This window comes from Arachis ipaensis, chromosome B5, assembly GCF_059453495.1.
Source record: "Arachis ipaensis isolate K30076 ecotype BB chromosome B5, ASM5945349v1, whole genome shotgun sequence".
Classification (NCBI taxonomy): domain Eukaryota; kingdom Viridiplantae; phylum Streptophyta; class Magnoliopsida; order Fabales; family Fabaceae; genus Arachis; species Arachis ipaensis.
The window spans coordinates 97,782,929-97,793,313 of record NC_142440.1 but is presented as its reverse complement, the minus strand read 5'-3'; the positions used below and the strand labels follow the sequence as shown (position 1 = coordinate 97,793,313).

General features: G+C 37.0%; 1 protein-coding gene across 23 annotated transcripts; it reads right to left on the bottom strand.

The window, feature by feature from the left end:
• Positions 1-586: 586 nt before the first annotated feature.
• On the bottom strand, positions 587-9,833 carry LOC107643729 (Prolyl oligopeptidase family protein). Of its 23 annotated transcripts, none has more exons than XR_015883324.1 (13): positions 9,390-9,833; positions 8,864-9,027; positions 8,372-8,594; positions 8,077-8,219; positions 7,786-7,991; positions 7,536-7,670; positions 6,903-7,031; positions 5,808-6,217; positions 5,056-5,287; positions 4,577-4,730; positions 4,021-4,214; positions 3,575-3,892; positions 587-1,245 (listed from the first exon to the last, which is right to left on the bottom strand). XR_015883324.1 is itself a non-coding variant. In XM_088486651.1 (11 exons), the coding sequence occupies exons 1-11, from the start codon at positions 9,767-9,769 to the stop codon at positions 3,697-3,699; spliced, it is 2,412 nt and encodes an 803-aa protein (XP_088342777.1). In that variant the 5' UTR covers positions 9,770-9,833; the 3' UTR covers positions 3,414-3,696. The 23 variants fall into 23 exon arrangements, 4 of the variants coding, with proteins under 4 accessions (XP_088342777.1, XP_088342778.1, XP_088342780.1 ...); XR_015883325.1 differs by having other exon boundaries at positions 5,056-5,272; XR_015883308.1 differs by lacking the exon at positions 4,577-4,730 and having other exon boundaries at positions 587-2,444.
• Positions 9,834-10,385: the final 552 nt, after the last annotated feature.

The following is a 10,385-nucleotide window of genomic DNA, read 5'->3' as shown; positions in this document are numbered from 1 at the left end:
CTACTTTCCTATTGTCTTCTTCCAATCATGCGTGCTCCCTTCCTTGGGAAGCTGTATGATCCTCTCGGATGAAAAATACCAGGTACGATATCTGCACGGCTAATCCACTGTCGGATTTCTCGTCTTTGATGAAAAATACCAGGTACAGCTACCGCACGGCTAATCATCTGTCAGTTCTCACTAGTGTCGGAATAGGAACCTTATCCTTTTGCACACTGTCACTGCGCCCAACATTCGCAAGTTTGAAGCTCGTCACAGTCATCCCTTCCCAGATCCTACTCGGAATACCACAGACAAGGTTTAGACTTTCCAGATCTCAGGAATGGCTGCTAATGGTTCTAGCCTATACCACGAAGATCCTAATCTCACGGACTCAGTCTGTGTATTAGAGACCCAAGAGAATATACTCCGGTTGTTGTCCAATGACTACGTTGAACATCATGTAGACCGCTTTGTGGTTGTCAGGCACGCGGATCTTGGCTAAGCGAGTAACGAAGATAGTGGGTGATTTTCATGGGTCACCCCTTCATTCTGACTTAACTGAATTAAGTACGAGAGTATATCTTGGAGAAGAAGTAGGCGTGAATTGAAAGAGAAACAATAGTACTTGCATTAATTCATGAAGAACAGCAGAGCTCCACACTTTAATCTATAAGGTGTAGAAACTCCACCGTAGAAAATACACAAGAGAAAAAGGTCTAGGCATGGCCGTGTGGCCAGCCTCCAAGTACTAAGATGATAAAGTTCATCAAAAGATACGAATACAATAGTAAAAAGTGCTATTTATACTAAACTAGTAACTTAGGTTTACAGAAAATGAGTAACTAAGTGCAGATAGTGCAGAAATCCACTTCTGGGGCCCACTTGGTGTATGCTTGTGTTGAGTATTGAAGCTTTCACGTGCATAGGCTGTTCTTGGAGTTAAGCGCCAGCTTGGGTGCCAGTTTGGGCATTTAACTCCAATTCTGGTGCCAGTTTTGGCGTTTTACGCCAAAAAGTTTTAGGCTGGCTTTTAGTGCCAGTTTGGATCATCAAATCTCGGGCAAAGTATAGACTATTATATATTGCTGAAAAGTCCAGGATGTCTACTTTCCAACGCAATTGAGATCGCGCCAATTGGGCTTCTGTAGCTCCAGAAAATCCTCTTCGAGTGCAGGAGGGTCAAAATCCAACAGCATCTGCAGTCCTTTTTCAGCCTCTGAATAAGATTTTTGCTCAGGTCCCTCAATTTCAGCCAAAAAATACCTGAAATTACAGAAAAACATACAAACTCATAGTAAAGTCCAGAAATGTGATTTTTGAATAAAAACTAACAAAAATATAATAAAAAGTAACTAAAACATACTAAAAACTATGTAAAAACAATGTCAAAAAGGATATAAATTATCCACTCATCAGAAGGAAGGAATTTACGTGTTTTGATTAATTTTAGGGTCAAGTTTAGGAGTTTTTTGTGTTATTAGACCTTTTTGTACTGCTCACATTGTAGTTGGTTAGAGTTGACTGGTACCCTAGTTGGTTCCTAGATTTTCTCATTTAGTTTTTTTCTCCGCACTAAATCACTAGTCATTGCTCTTTTACAATTCATGTGAATCTCGTTATTGTTGGGTGCAACATATTTCATTCAGAGTTAAGTACGATTTTGGTCTCTAAGGTTGTGGCGGGAAATTTTTTTCGTCCCCAACCTTTTTTTATTTACAAAATCGTCCCTAAGGTTTAACTTAATTTTAAAATCGTTCTTTTTACCAAATTTTTTATTTTTATTACCAAATTACCCCTAACTAAAAAAAATAAAAGAAAAAAAAAAGAAAACGGGGAAAGGGGGAACTGGGAAAGGGAATCACGCTTCGAGGGGGTTTCCAGGGAAGAAGAGGGGGAAGGGAATCCACTGCCGCTGCTTCTCGTCATTCGGTCCTCGCCGCCGCCGCTACTCCTCGTCGTTCGATCCTCGCCACTGGATCTCACCGCCAGATCTCGCCGTTTCCTTTCTTCCTCAGCGCACTCACACTAACGGCACGAGAGGAGAGAGCAGAAGGAGAGAGAAAGAGAAGCAGAGAGGAAGAGAAGAAAGGAACGGAGGCGCTGAGGGAGACCGCTTCCAGCTCACCACGCCATGCTGTCGTCCTCATCGCGAATCGCCGTCGTCAGTTGCCATCGAGCCATGTTCCGTCGCCGCCGCTGGAGTGGGGTCACTTTGACGCCAGCAAATTCGCAAGGTTGGACGATCGTCGATGCTCCTCGCCGGTCGCCGCTGCTCTTCGTCCTCCTTGCCAGTTGTTCTGATTCCATTATCCATTGTTGTTGTTCTTCTGATTTTGATTGTTGTTTCATTGTTGTTGCTTCTGCTTCTGCTTCTTGTTCTATTTTTGTTGTTACTTTGATTCCATTATCCATTGTTGTTCTTCTGTTTCTTGTTGTTATTGATTCTGCTTCTGCCTCTACTTCTAGTTGATTTTGAAAAAGAAGGGAAAGAGTATTTTAGTCCGAATGACAATTTTAAAACTAAGTTAAATTTTAAAGACAATTTTGTAAGCAAAAAAAGTTTGGGACAAAAAAAAATTTTCAAATCCTACCTTAAGAACCAAAATCATACTTAACCCTTTCATTCAAGTATTATGATTGGTTGGGATTCATGGATGTCTAAGTAATTTCACATGTCATACTCGTGAATAAAAATCTTCACCATATTTTTATTCCCAATCTGACATCTTTTTCAGGTATTATGATTGGTTGGGATTCATGGATGTCTAAGTAATTTCACATGTCATACTCGTGAATAAAAATCTTCACCCTATTTTTATTCCCAATCAGACATCTTTACAATAAGGTATGTAATAAAAAAGACTTCTAACATGTTATATAAATTTTTCCTACAAATAATACGCCTCGAATGAATCAAGAAAATTATTTTTGTAAATATTTGACAATAGAGTGTATATGCAATTTAGTCAATGAAAGATTCATGTGATAATAATATAGTCACATTTTTTACATTAACTTAGTCCTTGAAAAGTGACTATTTCTGGTTGTGCATGGTGAATGGGTGATTAACTCAACAATTTAATCAAGAAAACTAGACCTAGACTTAGAATTATCTAATAGACAAACACGCGTCTTTTTCAAGTATCAAAAGTCCATACTCCAAAGTCCAATGGCAAATTCTAAAAATACATATCTAAATTAGCAAATGGGAAACACAATCCGTAATCCGGGTCTATCACAATCTCCGGTTCCATCGCCACCTCACAGGGTTGGAGGATTTTGCAGAGTGAACACAGAAAGGAAGTTTCTCCACAGTAAAATATTTAACTTTCCAAGTTAGTTTATGAGGTCTCTTCATATCAAAAGAATAGAAAGCATTTAACATTATGTTGCTAACTCCAGCAAACATACAATTGCATATCTTGGAAGAGTGCAACAAATCAAACCTTATCAAGGAGAAACCAGTGGAAATTTTAAGATCAATGAAAAATGAAGTTTATATAAATCCAATTTTTTTGCTTCAAAAGAATGATGCTAGTGAGCAATTTTATTTAACTACAAAGATACAAAGTAAGCTTGGACTAAAAGTTACCTGAATCTCCAAGGCCTAATTCTTGCTTTGCGCTAAGTATATAACTCTTCCTTGGCCTAGAAATGGAACTCTTCAAACTAATTAAAAAATAACCTTCCAACAGCCGTACTCGTAAAATTTACTTAATCCTTTAAGATCCCAAAAGTTTTCATGAGGAAAGCATACTCATAAGCTGTTTCGTCACATTGACTATGGTGACCACCTTCGCCAAAATGACCTCCTATCATACTTGTTTTCATGATAACTGAACGAGAACAATTAGGGCATGTACTGTCTCGTACTTTAGCCACCCACTTTGCACCTTCCCAAACTCCAACCCTGAGAAAGAATGTCAAATGCTAAAAATCAAATTTCAGAACAAATAGCCATTAAATTAGAAGCCAAAGAATTCATGCCATGAAAACATATATGGCAACACTCGATGATGGGTGATAGGTGAAAATTGCCTTGAATCATTGACTGCCACTGTAACCAAAACAGAAGGAAAGCAACTGCGTTGAGGAATGTTGTCATAAGGAGAATAACTAAAAATAGAATCAAAGTTTGACTGTATTTTCGGATTTCCAAATTCTTCATAGTCTAAGACTGTGAGGGGCAAACTAGGATCCAACAATGTGTTGCATACATCAAGAAATGGTACCTGATATATAACCCAATTCATCATCAGGATAAAATTTTTCAAATATGAATATGAATTTATGGATGAATTCAAACATAGAACTCAGCGCTAGTCAGAATAAGGAACTTCATGTAATTAATATATTAGTTATCACCACAATTTGTTAATCTTAAATTAGATCAAAGAAAGCAAGGGATATATCATTTGGCACAACAGTGTATGAAAAATGTGCAGTACATAAACATGTATGCAAGAATCAAGATCATGTTTCAAAAGGAAAATCATGTTTTACTTTATGGAAAACACAAACATGTGGAGAATCAACAAGTTATACAACAAAGTTGCAAGGAACAGGCTACTCGTAAGGCATTTGGATAACTTACAGTATTTGATAATAGGTTCAAATCTTTGAGCCACCATTGGTCCAAAACAAAAAGGACTTGTACAACATATTTGCAGACTTAATTGGTTGAACCTTTTAATCTTGGGTGTCCACTATCCAATGATCAACTTACAAGGTTATCTTTTTGTCAAAACCTGACATGTTTTGGTAGTTCCAATCAAAAACTTCAATACCAAAGTGCTGCGGTTTTTCTGACATGACCAAATCTTTAGAGTAAAAAGGCTTTGGTGTTATTTATTTATTAAATTTATAATGGCTTTAATAATTCCACTTCCTACCTTCAGTATTTTTGCCACAAAGTAAAAAATAAAATAAAATAAAATTGCAACAAATAAGAGAAGAGGGAAAAATATAATCAAGAACTCAAATTTGAAAGGTCCAAATATCTGTTAGCACCAGGTCTGAAAATCTAAACTTCAAAATAAGTTTAAGAATCACAATTGCTAATGCATTACTAACCTTTAATATGGCAGAACGGAAGAGTTGTGGATACATGTTCATAGCTGCACCAACAACAACACAGCCTGCACTCCATGCAATGGCACCAAGCTGATCACTCTGAACATAACCCTCACTAACTAGATAGTTACCACAAGATACAAAGTCAAGTATTGAATTGTGCTTGTTTAACCCACTCCCAGACCTGTGCCATGACGAATTACCACCACCACCTCCTCTGGCACAACACACACTGTCAGATAATTAACAAACAAAAAAGCTCGAAATATCTTAAGAAAGACTGCATATTTATCTAAGATAGAGAGGTCTACATAAGAACAGCTAGAGGGAAAAATATTCAGTTTTGTCATGAAATCACTCCTCAAAAAAACTAAGCATAGGAAGAGGCACATGAATAGTTATATTTCTAACACACCTCCTCACACGAGCCACTTTTGGGTTTGTGTGAAATTTGCATACATTTTTTTTTTGTTTCCATTTGCCTTATGCTGAAATTTTCTTTTGAGTCAACAAAGATCAAACTCTAAACCTTTTGGTCTTAAAAACTCTGATACCATACCATGTCATGAAATTACTTCTTCCAAAAGCTTAAACTTATAGGAAGAGACACATGAATTGTTATATCTGTAAAAAGATTCATGATCCTAACTTGTGTCAGTTGTGTGCATATCATAAAGGAAAAAGGCAGTACTTTATACATTAGACCATAAGGAACCCTAGGACAGATACGGAACCAATATCAAGAAACCAACCTGACATCAGCAAATGCCACTACCCAACCTCGATCCAGTAAACTAAGCCGATCTGAACACCAGCCCTTATCCAAATCTTCTCCATAAGCTCCATAACCTACTAAAAGACCTGGGGATTTATCCTGCTGCCACAATTCTCTCGAGTACACAATGGTAAGTGGAACCTTTACACCATCATGAGAAATAACTTCCTCCCTCTGCAAACAGTATATTCGAGAAAGGTCCTTCCAAATCTGTGATTCAGAATTCATGATACATTCTTTCTTATTATATGCCTCATGAATTTTATTCTCATGTAGCTCCAAAGATTGAATGCAAAACTGGCCAGTAGAAACACAATTTACTTCCTCTTGCTGCACAACTGAATATGTATGTCTTGACATGTCATAATCAACAATTACATCAGGCATCTGACAATTCCAACCCAAAAGAGGAAAAGAATGAAATTTAAAATATGATACTTTTAATGCAAGCAGAGGAATTAAACAATCACTTCCATGCGTCAATCCAAAGATTTCATGATGCAACTATAAAGTACAAAGTCCGAAGCTCAACTAATCCACGACCAAATACGCTGGAGGCTCAACTCCTAGAATCAATGTTATATAGCACTAAGATGTCATCATATAAACAACATACAACTTCAAAGGAAGCTTAGAATCAATGTTCTTTTTATTAATGTAGCATGTGTTTATGTTTTGGCAATGGGTGCGTTCAAACCATGGTTTGGGATATGTATACCGTGTTTCAAATTTTGTTTGGCAAAATCAAGTTGAGCATTTTGACATGATTCTTAGCCTTAAACCATAGTTTGAGCAGAAGTGAGAAAAGGTTGCTTTGGCCCTAGACAACCATGGTTTGTTTATTAACCATACACATATTGATGTTTTGCAAACTTCATTTTTTAAATTTCTGACAGCATCAGAGTGAATTACCACTTACCGTAATCCATATAGGGTGAATATCTTCATAAGGCAAAGGGAAAAAAAGAAAATTATAACCAACATGAATAACATGAACCATAATTTAAAAAGAAAAATCAGAGCCTGTCCATTTTTCAGCAAATGTTGTGTGTAGTTGTGTAGCTGGTCATACCACAGGTGATGAGAGCACCACACGATACTCTGAATTCAGAAAGTCATGATTCGAACCAGGAATCGCACTGCATGAGCTAGATGGCTGAGGAAAGTACCATGGTTTCAGGTCTTGAATATATACCTGATACTGCAAAATTTAAGGTAAAATATCAATGTTACTGCCAGTTTAAACTGGCATATGGTATTATATTCATATTTCACCTTAATGGTGCTTTATGCTAAATTTACCATAGATAAATTCAAGAAAAGAAACTCAAGGTACAAATGTCAAAACAAGTTGCAAATTGCAACTCCAGCAAAAATGTTGCGACCAGCAAATTGCACCCCCCATCAATTTGAACTTGAACATTAACTTTTATGGAATGTTCTGGTCCCATTGGAAAAAATTTAAGAGGGAAAAAAGAAAGCAGAAACCTGCCAAATCTATTTGTGACTTTGTGTACATGGTGCAGTGATATGTCATTGGGGCGGACCCATGGAATAAAATTTAATATTTTTAAAGATGCCTTGTGAGAATTTAGGCAGAGACAACATAGATTTCTGGATGGTTCTCTTTAGTTATCCTATGTTCATAGAGCATATTCTTCCTTATCACTAAACAATTATGTTAGTGAAGCAGCAGTTCATATACCTTCAAATCACTTTGCATGGGAAGATTCAAGGAACATAACAAAGGAAAACCTCTTTTATTGAGGGAAAGAACCAAATGTCCACTAAAAATGTCCATGTCACGTATGCTCGTATCATCATCAGGGAGGATGATGTTCTGAAGAAAAACATAAGCATATTAAAGAGGGATTCAAGATCCACTATAACTTTAACACTAAACAGAGAGAACAAAGAACATGAAAGCAAGATGAATGAAGTTGAACAAACATGACCAGCCATTTAGTTGACTCTATATCTTCAACTTGGCATCGGACCAGGTAGTAACCATCACCAGACCACCTAGAATCGGGCATTGGAGAGTTGGTAAGGATATAAAATAAACCAGTGTGATGTTCCACAAAGTACTGTACACCAGAAGTACGTTTACATATCCTTTGTATCCCTTCCATTGGATTGGCTGCATTTATAACATAAACCTGTAATGAACATTAAGATCAACACATCAGTAGAAAGAAATATTCTTATTATTCATTCACAAAAAGGAGATATATAAGTTCCTTCCTCGGATGATGTCCTTGAGTTTGAATTCACCGTTATGAACTTGCCATCTTTTGTGCTTGTTATGTCAACACAAAAACTGGGATCACTTTCTGTAAATACTGGGAGGTCATTCGAAGGACCGCATCCAAGTCTTCTACATAGAACTCTGAAATAATATCATACTTATGAATGTTAGTATATTGTCTTAGATCAAAATCAATTTCCTGATTTCCTCCCATAATCTTTTTTTTTTTAAAAAACAAAAGCATAAAAATGGGGATATCCAGGTGGAAATGAAAGTCTATAATGAGATTTTGCCTGTAAGGTCTCTGGTTTTCATCTGACAGAGTATAAAACAAAGAAGTTGCATCTCGAGCCCATGCCAGGCTAACAACACCATCAGCTGCCAACTTTGGGTCTATCAATCCAGTTCTGAGGTCTTTAACTTTAAGCATGAACTGCTCAGCCCCAGAAATATCAACTGTGAATGCAAGATAGTTGTGGTCTGGTGAAACCCTACATGTACCAACATGGACATACCCTACAATATTGACTAGGAACATCAATCATCATTAACTGGAAAGGAAGAAAAATGGTTAAACTCGGCCTCTCAACCATAACAATGTAAACAATGTGAAAGTGAAAGTATCCCAAGGAACTTGGCCAAAGGATCAAACGTTAGAATGTGAAGTGCCAACACTCATTACTTGTACCGCAGAAAGGAAAGGAATGAAAATACAAACAGCACAAAAGTGTGAAATTAAAAATTAAAAAAAAAATATTGCACTGCAAATGCTAGAAGAAACTTGCCATATTTCTCTGCAAGTTCATTCCAGTCAAGCAAAATTTCCTCCCTTTTAGGTCTTGCCAATCCATAACGACGAAAAGCCGCCAGCCAACCACTGCTCTCATTTTCCAGCTTCCTACACAGTACAGGATATTCCCTTCCCTCTGGAATGTATTGGTAATACATCCTGATCAAGACAAAGAAAAAATGCAAACAAAGAGAAAATGCAATCGACTAAGTTTATATATAAAGTAACTAAACTCTAATGAAACGGTATATTATGTGTAGCAGCATAGAATTGAACTTAGAACTGGCTATCAACTACAAAGCCGTTGGTGAAGTAAGAATACCAACAGTAGCAACTGTAATCCGTGATTCCCACCCATTATGCCCATAAAAGATCTGTTAGTGGTAACGGCATGAAGAAACAAGCAACTGTTGTTCCTATGAAAAAGTCAATTTGTTTTCAACATGCTTTCTAGTTTGATAGTTTCTAAGGCTCTTCTTAAGTACACAGTAAAATGAGGGTAAAATGGTAATAGCACAGACCAGGGTCCCCAACGCTCCGGGGGAGTGGAAACGGCGGCGGGGATTCGTCGTTTCATCTCGGAAGCCAAGGCAGACTGCAGAGGGAGGGCGTCAGCCATGAAGGCTTCGGCGTAGGAATTTTCGCGGTGGAGATGGTCCAACAGATTGGGATCGTCGGTGTTGGACATCCAATGATATGGATCTTCTAGCGTCTTCCCGTGAACCAAAACTCTGAACGGCACCTTCTTCGGGGACGGCGGCGGCGGCGCCGGAGCTTGCTTCCTTTGTCGGCAGCAACAGGAAGCGGAAGAGAGTGTGGCGCGCCGCGAACATGACCACGAAGAGGTGAGTGTGAGTGTCTTGCCGGAGTGACGAAGCAGGAGAACGGCACGGAGTGCCATAGAGTTCCTAACTCCCTCGGACCCTGTAAATCTATTTTTTGTTTTTTGTTTTAATTTAATTAATTTAAAAAACACATCAAATAAGTAATGTTCTAAGAAGGTCATCCAACTGTTGCAGTCATTAGTTTATTGATTTATTAGGCCAATCTATTTAAATGTGATTCAACTAAAAATATTGTTTTAGCATAAAATAATAAATTAATTATAAATAAATTTTTAAAATATAATTATAATGTAATATAAATCTTAAAATTTTTTTAACTTTAAAACACTATAAAAAAAGGTTATTTTTTAAATTAATAATCAACAGTCTCAAATCTTAAAGAATGTCAATATAATTAACTATTTAAAAAAAATAAAAATAAAAAATAATAATTAATTATTATGTTCCAACCAAATAATTTAAAAGAGTAATTACACAAATACATATCTAGCTTTAGATTAATATAACTTCTTAACAAGTTGGAAATTATGGAAGAATGAACATAGGAAGCGCAAGATATGAATCATTATCATACAAATATTTTCACTCTTCTAATTCTAGGATCGTAGTGTTCTCTGTTCAACCACAGCATGCCGACTTTGGTGCTACTTGCCCTGCCCCAGCTACCTAATC